At 39.5% G+C, this 19,655-nt stretch overlaps 1 protein-coding gene across 1 annotated transcript; it reads left to right on the forward strand.

Moving 5' to 3' along the window:
• Positions 1–1,991: 1,991 nt before the first annotated feature.
• On the forward strand, positions 1,992–9,021 carry cetn3 (centrin 3). The gene is made up of 5 exons (XM_088911330.1): positions 1,992–2,126; positions 3,066–3,201; positions 3,747–3,861; positions 4,233–4,424; positions 8,048–9,021. The coding sequence occupies exons 1-5, from the start codon at positions 2,110–2,112 to the stop codon at positions 8,089–8,091; spliced, it is 504 nt and encodes a 167-aa protein (XP_088767456.1). The 5' UTR covers positions 1,992–2,109; the 3' UTR covers positions 8,092–9,021.
• Positions 9,022–19,655: the final 10,634 nt, after the last annotated feature.

Raw genomic sequence — 19,655 nt, forward strand, 5'->3', positions numbered from 1 at the left:
GGTAGAAAAGGGACCAAGGTTAACTGCATTCATTCATATTCAGAGTGACAGGTGAGAAGCAGGAATTACCAGAAGCAACAGGAATGGTATACTTTCATTCTTTCTGATACAGCTGCCATTAACTACAGTACCTTGGGTTTGGAGGAACAAGTAAAGGTCTATTCCATGCTGAAAAGAGAAGGAAAGAAACATGTTTTCGGCTGTGGAGCCTTCTTCAGCTTCTTTGAGCCTTCCACACCCAAAGAAGGCTCCGCAGCCGAAACGTTGTCTTTCATTTCTTCTCTTTTCAGCAGGGAATAAACCTTTACTTGTTCCTTTGAAGCCTGCGTACCTACTTGAAGTACCTTGGATTTGCCCAGCGCTTTTAATGTTGGTGTGTCCCAGAGAGCCGTGCGGGCAGCCGAGGACAAACATGAAAGTGTAGCGCCCCCTGGTGTTGATGGGTAGCAGCTAGTTTTGCACCTGTTGCAAGGCAGACGCGCTGAAGAAGCGACAATCTGCTGACCGATCCAGTTTAGCGACACGGGAGAAATCTAGAAAAAAAAATGACGTGAAATATAGCCAGGGCACCAGGCACGTCAAACCCCCTTTTGTCAGTATGGCAATGAAATATGAAATTATGAAATAACCGTAGCATACTAGGAGCATAACACAGTGCAACCTTCTTGAGCAGTAATTTCTTGTTTGGTTCAAGGAGGAGTGCCTCCTTACTGGCAAACCACCACCACTTCCAGGAGCAACCTGATTTTCCTCCGATCTGTCCCAGCCAATTAAGCACTGTCCAGGCGAAGCACTTTGCAGCCAGGGTAGTGTCTGTCAAGGCCAGTCTTCAAGCCGCAGCAGTAGAGCTGTTGATGTTATATTTAACAGATATCACTTTGTGTCAATTACAGCGACTGGGAACTGTTTCTGCAGATTCCTCAGTCAGTAGTGCCAGGGGTTTGGGAGAAATTGCCAAAGCACAGAACAGGGACATTAAGGCGAGTGAAGCAAGAAACTGCCTTCTTCATGAAGTCACTATACATACTACAGTGCATCAGAAATGTAAATTTAAGAAATTTAAATTTCTCTGGTGGCTTTGCTTCGTGGTGACTCATTCAATGACAAAGTTAAGTATGGCCAACACCGACCCTAAGCGTGCAGAATTGATGTGGGGGCTCGCCTTGTCCTTGAAGCCAAAGCCGAGAGGAGATAAAGACAGAAGGAAGCAAAGGGACAGGAAGAAGACACACCTGAAGGAGGCCGAAACGTTGTTTCTTTTCAGCAGGGAATAAACCTTTGCCTGTTCCTTTGCAGCCTACACCTGCTGACGCAGCTCCCTGCTTGAACTACTAAAGGGACAGGAATACTTCTCTCCCGCTGGGAAACATTTTGAGCTTCTGTATGGGGGGCTGTGGTCACCTCAGGAGCCACAAGTGAACTGAGAGAGCCTCAGCAAATCAAATGATTGCCAGAGAAGATATCAGGTGATTCCTGCCTGGGGAAACTGCAATACGGGATGATCAGGATGATGGTGCTTGTGCAGCACGTGGATTTATTTGCAAAAGTTGCAAAGCAACGATAGAGAAACAAATTTTAATTTAAAAATCATGATTAACCTTAATTATCTTGTGATGATGTTGTGGCCGTTTTACTCAGTAGTAAGTAATGCAAAAAAATGACAACGTTAATTTTCATAATTTAGTTCAAGTGTCATTTTATGAGTATCTTGCTAGATTTCTTATATAAAAACACCGTGTTGAGACACTAATCTCGACTAATCAATCAGCACGTTTAAGATAATACTGCCAGCAAACCTCTACTCCAGTCACTCAAACTTCAGTCCCTCCCAAAGGCCCCTGGGTAAAACCGTTGCTGTACAACCAAACCTACAACCAAAGCGTCTTGATTGACGGGTATAGGACCAATCATGATATAAGTTGTCTTCCTTGACACGCCCCCATAACAGTTTCTTCCAATAACAAATCAGTTTGTGGGCAGGCGTTGAAGGATTTGTTTGGGTCTTTGTATTGTATTGAAATCGACATCTGGCGGTAGAGATTACAGTTGGTTGAGAGTTATCTGTTTTTTAAATGTATTTCGGCTTTTAGGGACATTCAAAAATAAACAATGAGTTTGTCGTTGAGGTATGTAAACATTAACCTTTCAGCTTTTCAGTGTGTCTTCCTTTATTTAGCTGGGTAGTGGAAATGTCTAAAGGCTTCGAAGAGATAAATGTCAGATGTATTTTTAATTAACAGAATAGTTTTTGCAGTGTTCGGTTATGTAAAGCGTTTTGAGTGAGGGATTGTAGAGATTAAGCAATACTGATGTTCACGGCTCTTGCCAGGGAGTTACGGTAGTGTTCATAAAACTTTGTGGTCGCCTTTATGTTGTCACCAAAGACAGAGAAAAATGATAATTTATCCATTATTTCACCTACCCATATGTAATGAGGCGGAAAAAAAGATGATGATAATGTGCGTTGTTGTATTTGGTATAATATTTAATGTTACCCAAGAAGGCAAATCTGTTCGACAAATGGATTATTTTAATTTTTGTATAAATATAAGAATGGCTCGGCATTGAAAGACTATAAACAAAAATATATTAACATTGACGATCAGTTACTTTTATATTTCACTTGACAAAATATATTTTTACCTAGTTGTATACTGTCATTTTAACAGATAACACAACATAGATAACAGCCATCATCTATCACCCATCCGTCATTTTTAAATGGGTGTCAAGTCTGTAGGTGGATCGAATCTCGTTTCGTAGTATAACAACATGTAATATAAGAATTATGCCTCTGGGCTCATTTTATAGAACACCCTGAAAGCTTTTCAGTCTATACACAACAACACAAAAGCCATTACACATACAACCATCTGCATGTGAAAAGGAGAAATTTCTATCCGTTATCCCTAATCACGATGATGCATTAAAATGGATACGTTTTTCCAGGCAAAGGAATTCTGAGCCCAATTATGGGCTGAATTCAATGAGGATTTAAAGATTCCCGCAGCTCTAACACATGGCTCGCCAGATGTCTGTGATTTTTTGCAAATTCCCCCTTTCAGGACAGAGATTGCAGCTGACAAAAACAGAAAAAAGAAGAGGAGAGAGCTGACAGAGGAGCAGAAACAAGAAATAAAAGAGGCGTTTGAACTCTTTGATACTGACAAAGACAAAGAAATCGATTATCACGAATTGAAGGTGTGTATGGAGCAATGAGAGATGTTCACAGGGCATTGCTTTATGGAAACGGTCTTCTGCACTGTTGGGGGCTTAGCTTTGGTTAAAGGGAAATGATAACTGTAAATTGTTGGGGTTTTTTTCAACTTTGGAATGAAATTCTCATGTAGACTGGGATTTGCATTATGATCATCCTAGAGAAACTAGAAATATATTTGGAGTTGTCCTAATGCAGTTTTTTTTAAGGCCCCGGAGTTCAGTTGAGCATGGGTAGCAAGCATGAAAATGTTTTTCTTTCTAGATGTTTATATGGAGGTAGAACTTAGAAAAGTTAATTGGACTGAAGGGCTCCTATAGGTTTTAATCCTCATTCAGAAAAACAAAGCTTTTGGAGAAAAGAAGGGAATATCTAGTTAGACGCCCCTTTGTTTTCAATTGAGTGATGCTTAAATGGATCTGTGGTACACAGGCAAAGGGTGTGCACCTCTGGAATTAATCCCTAGATCATTAAACTATCCTCAACTATAAGGTAATCTCACTAACGCAACACCCATTGTTTCTTAAAGGTTGCAATGAGAGCTTTAGGCTTTGATGTGAAGAAAGCAGATGTTTTAAAAATACTGAAAGATTATGATCGCGAAGGAACTGGGAAGATTTCATTTGAAGATTTTAATGAAGTGGGTAAGAAACCTGTCTCTAAAATACCACACGTTGTTTTGCCTTATTATTGTGGCTGTAAAAACAAAACTAAATACATCCTTTAATTTACTTTTCCATAATAAAAGTGAATGTTGAATACAGAGCTGTTGTGAAATGAACAAAGTTTCAGATTGAACCACAACTTAGACCATTCTGGCTGATGCAAATTTGAAGCCAGGGAGTTGTTTTGGGCGAGTCAGAGAATAAGGCTTTAGACAAAAAACCATCATCATGTTCTGGGTTAAAATGTAAATGTATAAGCGAAAATGGCTGGGTAGGTTTCCAGTATTACATGTCCACACCTATACAGGACCTGTTTTGTTATTACATGTGGAGATTTGTACAATTTTCAGTAACAGACTGGATGCTGGATCGAGATCCCCAGGAAGAGATTCTGAAGGCCTTCAAGCTTTTTGACGATGACGATTCTGGGAAGATCAGTCTCAGAAACCTGCGCCGTGTGGCCAGAGAACTTGGGGAGAATATGACCGATGAGGAATTGCGGGCCATGATTGATGAATTCGACAAAGACGGGGATGGGGAAAGTAAGGCAGATCTTTGGTAGAAGATTTTAAATTATCACGCCTATTTCCAAGCAGTGTAGTAATAGGCTGTATTTTGTAAATATTAACACTAATTCTAGTAAGAAAGACTGATTTTTTTTAAAAAAAAGAACATTTGGTTTTGAAAACAATTGAAGATGTATAATGAAATGCTTTGAACTCTTCTAAACTTAAAATAATTTTAGCTTTGACTTACACTGAACCTTGATATTTTTTCTTAGAAACGGGATCGGTTTATTTAGTCTTGCTCACCATTGTAAGAACATAGGATCTTTTTATATCAACTTGACCAGAGCTTCCCACAGCAGGAGTCTGATTTTGTTTGTTTTATGTAGAGGTCAGGTATGAATCAAGGCCAGATATTTAAGCTCAGTGATGACTTGAGGTGCACTTTCTTTTGAAGTGGTGGTAGGGAGCAGTCATGCTTGAAATAGATCTTTTTTTGAAAATGTGAACATATTTGCAATGTCAGTAGCCCTATGAGTGTTTCTCTATATCCAGGTAGGTGTTCTGTAGGATTAATTTACAATAAGTAGAACTGCTTTAGAACTTAAAAGAGAGTGAGGAGGATGGTTTGAGAGGCAAAGAAAAATTCAAGATCCTCCACATATTTGAAGAATTAAAGAGCTTGGTTGCATCTTGGGGTTACAAGTGTTCAAACATACAACTAGACGCCACCTCCATGCCAATCCGATGGAATGCTGTGGTCTTATAAGATGAAAATTGAGTTGTTTGGCCACACACACCAGCGTGGGGGTGGCGTTGAAAGAGGGTTGTGTTCTTTGAAGGAAGGTTCTTCAGAACAGTGTCTCTTCTCTGTCCTGTGGCTGTGGTCTCAATAATAATAATTGCCTCCTGTATCAAATGTAAAATATGTTGATGAGTCTGTGATGTTATGGGCCTGTTTTGCTTTTGCTGGCCTTGTGGCCCTGTTAAGGTCATTGGGGTCACAAATTCGACCAGGTACAAGGACATTTTGCTCAAAAACCAGTGTCTTCCTGGAGCGGATCTTCTAGCTAGACATCAACTCCAAGGATACTTCAAAATCAACGTTTTGTAGCAGCCATCTCAGTCTCTAGAGTTGATACCCATTGGAAAACCCGTGGTTTGAATTGAAGAGGGTAGTCCGTCAACACACTCTGAAGGATATCAAGAATCTGGAATGATCCTGTATGGAGGAATGACGTACGATCCCTCCAAATATGTTCCTATGTCTCATAAACCACTATCAAAAAGGCTCAGTGCTGTTCTCTTTGGGAGGGGGAGGGTGTTATACCCAGGCTGTAAGCAGATCGCTGCCACGATTCTCGTTAGTGCCTTCCCTCCAGCTGAGACTGTGACAAGATCGTGCTGCTTGTCTGTCCAGCTGGCTGCCTGTCAGTCAGGCAGGCAATTATCTAATCAAGCTGCCAATTAACCACGGTATAACATAACATCACTTTATTAGGCATATACAATTTCTTGCATTAGGAATTTGTCTTTTCGCAGACCCCAGCTTGCTCTCCATGAGACACACAGACAGGGAGAAAAGCCTGGGGTCAGAGCGCAGGGTCAGCTATTGTACAGCGTCCCTGAAGCAGTTGGGTTAAGGGCCTTGCTCAGGGGCCCAACGGAGTAGGATTCCTCTGCCGGCATCATGGCTTCAGCGGTGCTCCATGCCCGACCTCATCAGTGCAGACCTCTGCCTGTGCGCAGATAAAGCCGGCAGTCTGTCCATGTGAAAGCCAGAGCAGCCCTGCTCCTGGCAGCTGGTCTGCCTGCACACCCCAGGCAGCCCTGCTTGATTCATGCACTCGTTTTCCCTGGCTCTCCTCGGAGAATCCCAAAGCCCCGCTTCTGGATTTTAGCGATCCCTTCTGTCCTGGGGCACTGTGCTGCAGATACTCGCAGTGTGACAGCGGTCGGACAACGTACTGAAAACGGGGGTGCCAATAATTGTGCACTGAGTTTTTTGGAAATTTTTGGTTTTGGTTGATTCCATTGAATCATTACGTAAAATATATTCAGTGTTGGAAAATAATAATACAGCTCATTACCCGTGTTTAGTTTATACAGCCTTTTTTGCTCATCTCTATCGAGTGTGCCAGTAATTTTGGAGGTGTCTGTGTAATTGTATTATTATACATTATTGCTCGTATAAGCATGCAAAACATTTGGTTTGGGTTTTAATGTACTATATTAGCAAATGTTTAAATTGGGAGGCAATCTTAAGACTTGTATGAATCTGTAAAACATACATGTTTGTGATCCTGTAGGTAGGTTCCCATAGAGCTACAGTAATATTGTTGATATCTTCTATCTTTACTGTTGCGATTGACAAATCTATGGAATTGGAAATTACTCAGGAATTGACAAGTGGGCACTTTTCGTTTTTAAGCTTGCAAACAATATAAATACTAAAGCAGTGGTACTTATTTTGAATGAATTCTATAAAAGACCTTATGTTTATGAGGAAGAATCCTTAGGATACTGATCTTTTTGATCCTCAATAACACTTCAAAAATGAGGGAGAATTGTAACTATGACTACAACACACCACACCACTTATACAAAACGGTATGCATCTTATCAAATCATCATTGGGCTTAAATATTTTGCTGTGTTTTATTTCTGATCTGTGTTTCACTGTGCAGAATAAAAGTGTTTGAGGTGGTGATTATCCTGGATTTTGGTAGTCTTCACACAGAAAAACCACATAAGATTTAGCAATTTCCTTGTGTTTTGAAAATTTGTCAATGAAACAGACAGAGATGTTTCTTGGCAGAAGTAACTGGGTTAAGGAATGCATAAATATCCCTAAATCCCACTGCCTGAAACTCTATCACTCTTTATGGCCTTATATGTAATCTTATTATTAACCACTATTTATGTGGATCCTCACCAGTTATGATGATGGACTATTGCACAGTTACGTCCTCCAGCAAGTGTGGAAACAAACTGCAGGGCTTTAAGGCATGTTGTCTGTGTGGTAGTTTACAAATTAACACTTCCTTAATAAAACAAAGGAGTTTTTTGTTCTAAATTGTAAGTCCTTGAAGAAATATGAAATGTGACACTGAACAGCAATAAAAGGCAATGGTTTTAGGTGATTTACGAATCACCAGCAGCTTTTATGCTCCCTTTTCAACATAGGACAAAGGTCAAAAACATAATGCCACATCAGTCCTAATGTTGCTTAGTTTTCCGGATGATTTTAGGTTCCAATGAAGATGTCAGTAGAAATGCATTTTGCCTATTTGTCCAGGGTAATTGGAACTACATATTTTAATGTGTGTACATCTGCTTAAGTTAAGATTTTTAAATTTTGATTTTAAAATATCTGGAAAGAGCAGGTTGACTTATACCACGATATTGTTAATTTATCAATTTTTTGAAAGAATAAACAAAATGGTTAAAGAAGTTCTTTTAATTCTTTGTTTTGAGCATAGTTTGACCAGCACATTTGTTGAATGTTCCTAAGCTACAGTATATTCTACATTTCATTCTCTTATACATTTTATTCTCTTATTTTGTTCCTATTTGAGTGTTAAGAGAAATGTCATGTCAACCCAGTGTGTTATAACTGGTATTTTAAATGTGTGTGGAAATGTTTCTTATTTTTACAGTAAATCAAGAAGAATTTATTTCCATCATGACGGGAGACACATAGAAGAACCCAGACCTTGCAGGACAGGAGGTTTATCCTGAGTTGCTGTTCATGCCCCCTTCTTAAAGTTATTGTTGTGTGTAAAAATTAACTCTTTCGGCATTTTAAAATAAGTTTAAAAGTGGATAATACACCATGATCGTGTTGCTTTTAAACAGTCTGACAGCTGTTCATCAGCACTAAACCATAAGTGAAGGAAATATACATGTACAGTGTTACAAGTAAATATGCCATTTAAAAATATAGGCTTGTATTTAATCAGATTTTCAACCCCCCACTAATAAAGAGTTTTTGCCCGCCAAGATGAAAACCCGTCATTTACATTGGATTTGTAATTTGCGATTAGAAGATCAGTCGGATTTCAAATCTCACCGTGGCCCTGGTCAGCTAATGTAATGAGAGAGTATTTAAATAGATTCACTGTGTAGATTGCTCCTTGGCATGGTATAAGTTCACCAAGTGCTTCCAAGCCTCAGTGCGTTGAAAATGTTCGGTTTCTTAGCATGCACAACTGGGATGCGGTCCATGATTTTTAAGACGGGCAGATACACTGTTATGTGCTATTGGGAACGGCTGACAAGGTTAAATTTCTTACCTTTAAAAGGCTTTACATTGTTTATATCTCTTTAATTCCAAAACTGTCATTGTATTTAATTTTACTTAAATTAGTTATTATTCAATTCTCCAGTAGATCACCTTACCCATTGTATGTGGACATTAAAAACATAGGTCACAGACCTAATAGTAACCATTTGACATGGAGACTGGTAGAATGTATTTTTACTTTACTGTTTGGAATTCAAAGTAAGCGCTTTGAAATGTGAATTATTTTTTGTATTCATTATAATATTTTGTATTTTTTCTATATGTTTGAATGAAATATTTATGAATAGATCAAAAGGAGAATGCAATAAAACTGAATCTTTATATTAATGTCTTTGTTTCCTGAGTTGAATTGAATAACAATTAGTGGTCAAATGAGTGTACAATTTAAAACGCCTTCTTTTAAAGGTGTACACTTAACACATTATGGTGCTTTTTCTTTATTCTAAGATTTCTAATGAAAAATTAACATCAAATCAGTGTGAAATAGGCAATGTTCTGAAGACTTGATGTCATAAAAGCTTTATAATAGAAAAGGAAAGCTTGAGAGCATTATAGCACCATAAGCAGTGTGGTATTCAGAATCTAGCAGTAGGAATCTGATCTGAGAAGTGTTTTCATTGAATCATCAAATAGAAGATTTGAAATAATCTTTGCAGTGTATAGGAACAAGTAATAGGTTTATTCCATGCTGAAAAAAAGAATAAGGAGAACACGTTTCGGCCGTGGAGCCTTCTTCAGGTGTGATTTTGATTTTGAAATTTCCAGGTTATTCACACCTGAAGAAGGCTCCACGGCCGAAACGTTGTGTTCTCTTTCTTCTTTTTTTCAGCATGGAATAAACCTATTACTTGTTCCTTTACAGCCTATGCATGCTGACGCAGCTACTCACCTGAACTACTACCGTTTGCAGTGTATAGTACTGTATTTGCAAGTATTTTTAAAGCTGAATAAAACTCCAGGTCATTTCCAATAATAACCACTAGAGGGAGCTATTGCTCTTTGAGGTTTGGTGCAGGCAAAAAACTTTTATTGGTGGAAAAAGTACATTAAGGTTTTGTAGGGGAATGTGCATGAGAAGTGACCGTAAGACACAAAATTGTTTTGGCAGTCAAAGAACAAACTTACTGTTACAGACATTTTAAAAGTAATTTTCTACATTTTCATTGCTAAAATAAGTGTAGTAATAACCTCATGTATGATTGCCTTGATGTTAATAATGAGTGATTGATTTTGACATTTATTTCTTTATATAATCTTTTAAAATAATATTTTGGCTAAGGAGTGACTCGACAGTAAATTGAAACTGACCTGTTTTGGCAGTCACATTTCTATCTTAAATATACAAGGCATGTTTTACCAGTTTTGTCTGGATTGGTAGTAGATGGGTCATGTTGAAGGAATCTGTTACTTTTTAGGACAAATTCTTAAAGTCATGTAAAACCACAGTCCCTGCTTGAAGAAATTAAGACATTAAACTGACATAAGTGGTACATTGTTGAGCGCATATTTGTTATATATTATACTACACAAAATTGCTTTACTGGGTTCCCAACTTCACCCTCTTGGCCTCAGTCAAACCTGGGCCATGAGGAGTTCTGTGTCGTTTTTGATGGAAGCGAGGATGGGCTCTTTCCATCTCAGAGCTGCTTCAGGTGTCCTTTCCCCTGCAGACTGGGGCTCTAGCAGTCACGTCCTGGCTGAATGTGGCAGAGAGGATGGAGGCTTTACACTTAATAGAGCGCTTTCTCTGGACACTCCACTCAAAGCGCTTTACAGGTAATGGGGATCCCCTCCACTACCACTGGTGTGCAGCCCCACCTGGATGATGCGACAGCAGCCAGAGTGCACCAGTACTCTCACCACCCATCAGCTCTCAGTGGGGAGGAGAACAGAGTGATGAAGCCAGTTCAGAGATGGGGACTTTATTAGGAGGCCATAACTGGTAAAGGCAAGGGGGAAATGTGGCCAGGACAACCAGGTTAACACCCCTACTCTTTTCCAGAAACACCCAGGGATTTTTAATGACCACAGAGAGTCAGGACCTCAGTTTTACATTTCATCCAAAGGACAGTGTCTTTTTACAGTCTAGTGTCCCAGCCACTATACCAGGGCATTAGGACCCACATGGACCGCAGGGTGAGCGCCCCCTACTGGCTCCACTAACACCTCTTCCAGCAGCAACCTTAGTTTTCCCGGGAGGTCTCCCATCCAGGTACTGGCCAGGCTCACACCTGCTGAGCTTCAGTGGGCTGCCAGCTGTGAGTTGCAGGGTGATGGAGCTGGTGGCATTTATACTGTATATACCACATGGGATATGTTGATGGCTGTCCTGGTGGCCGAAGGCTGCAGCAGATGGGTCTCCGTGTCATCAGATCAGGGTGTCGTAAGATTTTGGTGACCGGCTAATGGTAATAAGTGCAGGATAATGTCTGCAAGATACCAGTGGCGTTGCCACATGGTGGGGTTGGGGGCTGTTTTCAGAGTGTTTTCAGTCACTTCGGCAGTGGTGGAACGTTTCGGCAGCTATATCTGAGACAACCCGGACAGCCCTGCTTCACCTGCCAGGCAATGTGTTAGTCGGCTTCATGAAGCAAGACCTCTGTGGACCATGAGGGATAGCCAGTCAAATGAGTGATCATTTTACTAACACTGAATACCAAAGTTTGTTCCTGCTTTAGATTATCTTGCATTAATGAAGATTTAATTGGTATGCTATTGATAATTTATCATCAGTTGAGATTCTGTAAAATATTAGCAAAGTATGGATAGATATTCAGTGCTGATAATGTTAGGGTAAGGTTTTAGGTTAGTAGGACTATGTTCAAATAGATAAGATTTCAAAGAAACTCATTTTATGGTAAAGTGATCACTAATAAAATATTAAACATTTTCAACGAAAATATAAAGCATTACCCGTTGTTTTTATCCAAGATATTTGGAATGTCAGTTCTGACATGTTTCTACAAAACACCAAACAAAACATGGTGTATTTTCTCCCAGGGAGGCTGTGTGTGTACAGTTTATTTAAGTGGACAATAATCTGCAATAAAACTCATCGTTTTTCCTATTTGGAAAACCTGCTTTAAAGACATTCTTCCATAGTTAAACATGCGTTTTGTTTTGAGATCATTGTTCTCTCAAGCTTTTATTGAAGTTACTCGCAGTCAGTTGCTTAAGGCATTTTGCATCCCTTATTTCTTTCACATATAACCTCAAAATCCTTTATACTGTATCTCCATTTAGCACAATTCGGAAAGACAAAGCTCCAAACAAAGATGGAAGTTTGTTTGCCCTGCAATGCACAAGCGAACCACTTGCACGGATCGGTCCGGAGCCCTTTGAAACAATTTAAGTGTTGTGTCGCTTTGCATTAAGAAGAAAGCAGTGGCTCTGAGTAATGCTCCAGCAATTGTCAGGTTCTGTTTCCAGTGGTTGTTTTTTTTTATAATAACATGACATTGTAGCCCTGGGAGGGGGAGGGGGGGAGGAGATTGGATGTTTTTCTTCTTGGATAACAGCATTATTTGACGTCCAAGCATACTTCACATTATGTGCTAATTGACAGCCTGTATCTGCCTTGTGGATGGAAAAGCTGACAAGTGTGAGGAGTTTGGGGCGAAGTTAAGGGGGAAAATGCCAATCATGGCTGGACTATCTGCTCTAAGGCCAACGACACACCAGTAATCTGACCTGGGTTCAGCTTGCTTGTGGTTCACTTTGTTTCTGTTTCAACAGCCTCTTCCACATTAGTTCCTTTGTTTCATTCTAATGCTGGGTGACAACTTTGAGTGATTAATTAAGTACTTGCGAGAGGTGTCAGACTTGCTGGAAACTGAAATCTTGCCTTCATCGGCAGCCTGAGAAAGACACAGGCAGCTCAAGTTACATCTTATAGCTACTGATAGAAACTCTCCAGTCAGTGTGCTTTTGGCCTGCCCTAGCTCTGCTCATCATATCAATATGTACTGTATGTTTCAGAAGCCACTGGAGTTTAAGATGCTGTTTTGAAGCATATATTGATATAAAAACTGCACGTTTAAAAACCATAAGTTTTAACACCTTGTTACAACAGACTGCTATTTAATTATTTTTGTCAGCACATCTATTAATTTTCTAACCACGTCTTCCTACTCAGGGTCAAAGGGGAGCTGCAGTCTATCCCAGCAAGCAACAGGTGCAAGGCAGGGTACACCCTGGACAGGATGCCAGTCCATCACACACAGTCACATGCACTCACACCAGGGCCAATTCTTCCAAGAAGACAATTAACCTGCTGGTATGTTTTTGGACTGTGGGAGGAAATCAGTGCATTTGGAAGAAACCCACAGGAACATGGGGAGAACATGCAAACTCCACACAGACATCACCCCAGGAATCGATCCCAGGGTCAGTGGTACCCAGTACTCTACCGTGATGCCTTATACTGGTACATTCAAGTACTATTTAAACATGATCACAGAAATTGAGCAGTCTGACTGTTCCTTCTCTTTTCTCATTCTTTTGTATTTTTGTCAAAATATACAGTAATGTATCATGACACCTGAAGAAGGCTCCACGGCCGAAACGTTGTGTTTTCGTTCTTCTCTTTTCAGCATAGAATAAACCTATTACTTGTTCCATAATGTATCAAATACAGAGAAATGACAATTGCCAATATGACTCTTGCCACAGCTCCAGGATAAAGTTTTTGCATGAAGTACTGGTAATTTATTGTAGTGTATATGTTAATTTTGTCACCAGTTCAGTATTAATTAAAACATAGAAATGTCATTCAATAGGTTTGACATACATACAGTATGTAGTTATTTTGCTTCTGGTATTACAAGGAACAAGTAGTTGTTACAAATAAGGAAATTATCAGTTTCTGTATGTTGCACAAACTGGTGTGTGGTTTGCTTGATGTAAATTTCCTGCAAAAGAAAAATTCAAAGATCTTGCTACAAAGGAGTATACAGTAGAAACACATGAAAGCATTAGAAGTGTATGTCAGATTCTGACTTAATGGGGTTTCCTGAAGTCAGAATTACAAGTTCAAAACTGAGCATTCATGCCAGCTTTAAATAATGGAAATTACAACTTGCAGAAGTCTTGATTAAGCCTTTTCAAACTATTCACATGAACTAAACATTCTCATCAAATCATGTTTTTTTTCTAAAGACATTAGTTAATCTTAAACACAGTGTGAAACAGACATCAGAAAATGTCCCCTGCTCAGACTAGTGACCAATCAGGACAATATCTTCTGAAACTTTTTCCAGCAAATCAGTTTTTGAACAGCTGTTACCATCAAAAATTCATTTTTTGTATGAATCCTGACAATGACAATAAAAAAGGAGGAATTATGATCTGTGTTAGAGAAATAGACAAACAAGAAAAAAGGACTACTCACATACAATACATTTTATTTCTTTTATTGTTATGAATAATCTTTATCCTATGAGCTCCACACAGCCTAACATTTGCTTTTATGAGTATCGATAGCATTTCGCTGAGGGCACTTACAGTATACAAATTAATGAATATGAAAAAATAGAACAACTAAAACCTTTGCAAATGACGAGTTAAGAAGGTGTAAATAGTAGCAGACAAGACAAACCTGGGAAAAATCTCATGAGGCAAAGATTATGGGCATTGCCTAATGAGTCCCTCTCCTGAATAATAAGGCTGGAAAGAAACCTCCAGAAATATACTGTGGATTTGTGGATTTTTGTTAATATATTATTAATTTATTATTTAACGGTCATTCCAAACTTTCTGGAACTGGAACAAGTCAGCCGTTCTGAATTATTGATTTAATTGCAGAGTGATTCTTGATCTGATTTTTTTTCTCTGTCCCTTTGCATTTCTGCTGGTTTGCAGTTGCACTCATGTCAATTTATGTGGAATTTCATTTGCTGAAATGAATTTTACTAGTTGCCATGGATGCAATATTCTGCATCATGATCATGGCCTGTATTTCCGATACAAAACTTACAAATTTGGTGACAGACATTAGAATTAGTCATACTCTTTGTACCAATAGATACTCCTAAATGAGGGTGATTTTTAGCAATTAAGTTAAAGATTTAAGATTTCTTGATTTGCTGACTAATACTACAAAATAAAGCGAGCATCATTTTTTTTGTGGCTTAAAGATAAATGGAACAGAGAGGCTCACCTGGCCTTTTAAAGGGTATGATTTTCTTTAAATGAGTGTAAAGAAGCAGGCTACAAATAGAGAGTATAGAGAAGAAATATCTCAGCATTTAATGGTACATGATATAAGAGTTCATTCAAGCAAACTCATCCTTTCGTCCAAATTAAAGATGATTAAGTGTCTTGTACAGCAAATAGTGTTTTGCATGTGCCTGGCTTTCTGATTTTAATTTTAAGAAGTTAATCAACTTCTTGATTAACACTTTTGAATGACATTCTGAGCAATAACCAAGCTGTGGCATTTTTGAATCATTTACATGTGTAGCATCCAAGTAGTTAACGAACACAGTTACAACATTGCAACATGCAATTTACACTGCTGCCTATGAAAAGCACAATGCTTATGTCTGTTCATGCCTGCAAATGACAGCATCAAGCACCTCCCAGGGAGATGTGTGTAACAGTGCACAATTTTTTTTACCCTAGGCTGTCCACTGTGAGCCCTTGGTATACATGGTAGCATGTTAGAGACAATACTATGTATTAAGTCACAAGAACAAGGAGAGCGGAATAGCTCTGTTCCATTTATCTTTAAGAACACAAGAACATGAGGACATAGAAAAGGTTATAAACAAGGTTATAAACATTCAGCCCATCCAGTCTGTTTGGTAATTAGCAGCTCAGTGATCCAAGGATATAGTTGTTTCCTGTAAGCCAGTGCATCTGCTTCAGCAATCTGGCTGGACAGCCAGTTCCCTACTCCAACAACCCTTTGGGTAAAGAGCTGCCTACAGTTTATGTTGTTAAATGCACTTCCACATGGTTTCCACTTGTGCCATCTGATTCGTGTTTCACTGTTAATTCTGAAGGACTTCACTGGTTTGCCTTTCCCAGTAGCTTTGAGAACTTTGAATGCTCTTCTCTGTTGAAAACCAGAAAGGTGTTGGACAACTCCTTAAGCCCCGGAACGCATCTGGGTGTGATCATAATTTTGCACCATACTCTAAATGAGGCCTTACTAGTGTGTGAGAAATTTTAACACAACATTCCTTGATGCATTCCTTCATTTTCCACACTTCTAACTTTTAAATCGAACCATTTTGTTTTGCCTTTGTATTTGCTTCCTCAAATTGTATAGAAAATGTAAATGCTGTATGAACATAAACACCAAAGTGTTTTTCAGACATAGTCTCTCCTAGCTCAGTGTTTCCCATATTGTGTTTATAATTTATCATTTATGTTTTTACGACCTGTAACAGAATAGAATGTTTCTGTTCATGAAGATACTATTATCTGTGTATATTTACATGACTTATATTTACATATAAGATTCCAGATTATTGAAGTTAATAATATTGGGGACAATGGGATGAGATATGCTGAAGTAATCTGTATCTTTTAAAAAAAACAGGACCTATTTAAGAATTACTTATGCTTTAAGTATGCCTTGTAGTGACATACGGTATGTTCACTTGCGCTCTGCTGTGACTACTGCATATGTATGCCACAGCTCGTTTGGATATTAGACAGACTTTGCTAATATTTTAAAGAGAACATAGTCCATCCCCGCTGGTGGTTATCATTGCTACTGTACCTCACACTGCTGGGGCTCTGGGATCAGTCCAGGGCTGCTCTCTGCATGGAGTTTGGATGCTTTCCTCCACGTTCGCTTGGGTTTCATACTGGCAGGTTAATTATCCTCTGGGAAAACTGGCCCTGGTGTGAGTGTGTGTGCGTGTTTGTGCCCTGCGATGGACTGGCATCCTGGCCAGGGTGTGTCCTTCCTGGCACCTGCTCGCTGGGTTAGGCTCCGTCTCCCCCCTGGCCCTGTTAAGAAAACGAGATTAGAAAAAGGTTGGATTGCTTTGCTTGGTGGATAAAAAAAAAAACGACTTCGATTTTGTTTACTGTGCCACTTCCTCCTACCAGGAGGCAAAAATAAAAATGACTGTAATTTAACAAATTAATTAAATTTAACGAATCTTGAAGGGGGATTTGATTGTGCTTCACACTTCCTACACAGGACTGGCAAAGTTTGTCCTGTCCTTTCCCTGATGCTCAGAGCTGCATGAAGAAGTGTACATGAAGAGATGAACTAGAATGCAGAACTGCACATAGGCATCGTTCTATTTAAAAACATATATGTGTATATCTGATGAAAAGAAAAGAGAGAAAACGCAACGTTTTGGCTGTGAAGCCTTCTTCAGGTGCCTGAAGAAGGCTTCACAGTCGAAACGTTGCGTTTTCTCTCTTCTCTTTTCAGCATGGAATAAACCTATTACTTGTTCCTTTGCAGACTACACATGCTGACGCAGCTGCCCACCTGAACTATTTGTATATCTGATACATAGTATATTTCTGTGCCATTTTAATATCCCTAGAGATCCTCATAGCAACTCAGTGAGCACAGCTTTGTGCCTTCACTACTTGTTTGAGGTTCGAGTGTCCTGTTCTTACGTTTAAGCTTCAGTCCTTGGATTCACAAAACACCGACATCCTGAGGGCTGAGTGCAGCATGCGAGGGTCAGACTCACTGACCCCTCCTTTCCCCTACAAAACTCTAAATCACCAACAAAACAAGAATCCGGCAGCAGATAATGTTCTCTGTCATTAATCTCGAGAGGCAGAGCCCAGGGCCATTGATGCTCTGAATAGAAAAGGCATTTAATTTTGCTAATGCAGCTGTGAAGGTGCTTCCTTCATTACAAGTCTCCAGCTGCTGCAGTTCGGTACAGAGCAGGAGAAGCACGGGAGATGTTTCTGAAGACTACAAAATCTGAAAAGCTGAAGTAAGAGCAATAACTGATTGCGGAGTTATTAAACTGGGGTGGAGTCTTCAGGCACAAAGTGAATTAGGGTTTGAAAGAAAGACATTTAAGAATATTTTAGGATCTGCTGTTTAACAATTCAATGATAATTTGAAACATTACTTTTTAGACTTGGGGATTGAAATACCCCAATTTATTATTAGGGATTTAAACCCTAATTTTTAAGAATGCTTACGAATGAGAGGAGACCATGTTTGCCATTTCTACATTTTTTCTTCTTGTGCAGTTTTAACGCAGCTGTTTGTGATATCAGGATGCTCTGCTACCTTCTCTATCAGTGGATCACATTTTACTTTGTGATGCACACTCTCATGGTGTGCACCCTTTCAAAGCACTGTACAGAAGTCATTTTGCAAGTAGTCGCAATAATAGCAGTAAACCTGCATGTTATCGTAAAAAGCTATTGAGTTAGATTCTTGATCAAACTAGACGAAAGGCCCCGAACGTCAGTTTAGTGCCACTGGTGAAGGAGAGAATTCGAGCTGTTTCATACAAGTTAAGGTCAGAAAAAAGTTTCCGCAACCATTGAAATTCAGGGGCAAACAGAAAAGCTGACCCATAGGGGCAGTTTACCCATGATACACTAATGTGGCCTTTGGCATCAGTTTTACCACCATATGCTTAGGCTCCCCATGAAAAGACAAATTTCACGACTGGAACTAATTAAGCCCTTTGGTGTCAGCCTACATGCTGGCAGAGACTGGGGTGGGCATGAAGAATGAAGCAGCGCTGGCCCACTTAATAAATCTAGGACTTTACTGTATGTGAATGTAATTGATTGTTTGCACATACCGTCTCTTGTAAGTTCCAGCTCAATAAATGTTTCAATAAATGCTGGCTTTTACAAAAGGGAGTAAAAATAGTAATTTACAAAAGAATGGTTCCTGCATGTGGTGTACTGTTCTGCATAGTTACTATTTTGCTTTCATTCTCTCACCACTGTATCCAGTTCTTTCTAGTTTATAGTATCCAGTCCAGTTAAAATCTCCTCTCTGCAAAGTCTCAAGTAAACAAATAGAGAGAACTCCCAGGATCTCTCTCTAGTTTGACAGATTCTCCTTTTTTTATTAGAATATTTATGCCGATTTTCTTACAGAAACGTATATTCAATAGTGCAAGAGTCACACTGTGTTTCTTTAGCTGTCTTGAAGGTCTGTACAAAGGAAATCAAACCACAGCAACTGAAAGGCCTCAGAAATTGTTAAAAACACTAAAAGTGTTGCTGGCTGTTCTTCCAGGACATGTTAACAAGCTATCGCAGAGCAGAGAACCCGGCTACACACTCTGAGTTTGCAGTGAGACTGACAAGGTGTATCTTCAACAGAGATGTCATCATTCAGATGGAGAGAATCTTCTGGATGTTTTTTTCCTTCCTGGCCTGTGTGAGTGGGCATGTTCTCTTCTGTGTGGCCCCTCGGCAGGGTGACTCAGCCCGCCCACCCAAATGAGCGACACCACCAACGCCTGTCGCTCGCGAGGCAGAGCTCCACTTTAGAGAAGGGCGTCGCCTTGTTCCCACACTTTTATAGTCTCCAAATGTACGTTTTTCCACATTTATGAGATAGCAAAGAGAAACAAAACTCAAACTGAAGCTCTCCGTTGCATTTCCTAAACGCTGCTGTTCCCAGGCCTGGTCACCTGTGCTGCCTGCTCGTGATGTTTACTCTTCAGATTTATGGTATTTTAGACGCGCGCATGGTGTAACTATGACAACATTTGGCTCTGCACACAGTAGTAGGAGAGATAATAAAGAGCAAACAACAGATAATTAATCCTGTGATTACATGGCAGGAAAACAAAAGGGATGACCTTGTGGAGAAGCCTGTGTCTGACAGAGACTGATAATGCTGTTGTAAAGACAGATAACATACAACAACCCACTTCCAAATTCATTTTGAGAAAGTTGCAAGTCACAGCAGTGGACTAGGCTAATAAATAAGAATAATTTATAGCCTGGCAATGCATAACCCTGTCTACATGGCTTATCGTTGGGGGATA

This window comes from Atractosteus spatula, chromosome 3 (genome assembly GCF_055471065.1).
Source record: "Atractosteus spatula isolate fAtrSpa1 chromosome 3, fAtrSpa1.hap1, whole genome shotgun sequence".
Classification (NCBI taxonomy): domain Eukaryota; kingdom Metazoa; phylum Chordata; class Actinopteri; order Semionotiformes; family Lepisosteidae; genus Atractosteus; species Atractosteus spatula.

Bases quoted from the DNA above. Each gene is read 5' to 3' on its own strand.
- cetn3 (XM_088911330.1), top strand. The intron at 3,862-4,232 runs GTAAGAAACCTG...TACAATTTTCAG, and splicing joins TGAAGATTTTAATGAAGTGG to TAACAGACTGGATGCTGGAT. The intron at 4,425-8,047 runs GTAAGGCAGATC...TTATTTTTACAG, and splicing joins CAAAGACGGGGATGGGGAAA to TAAATCAAGAAGAATTTATT.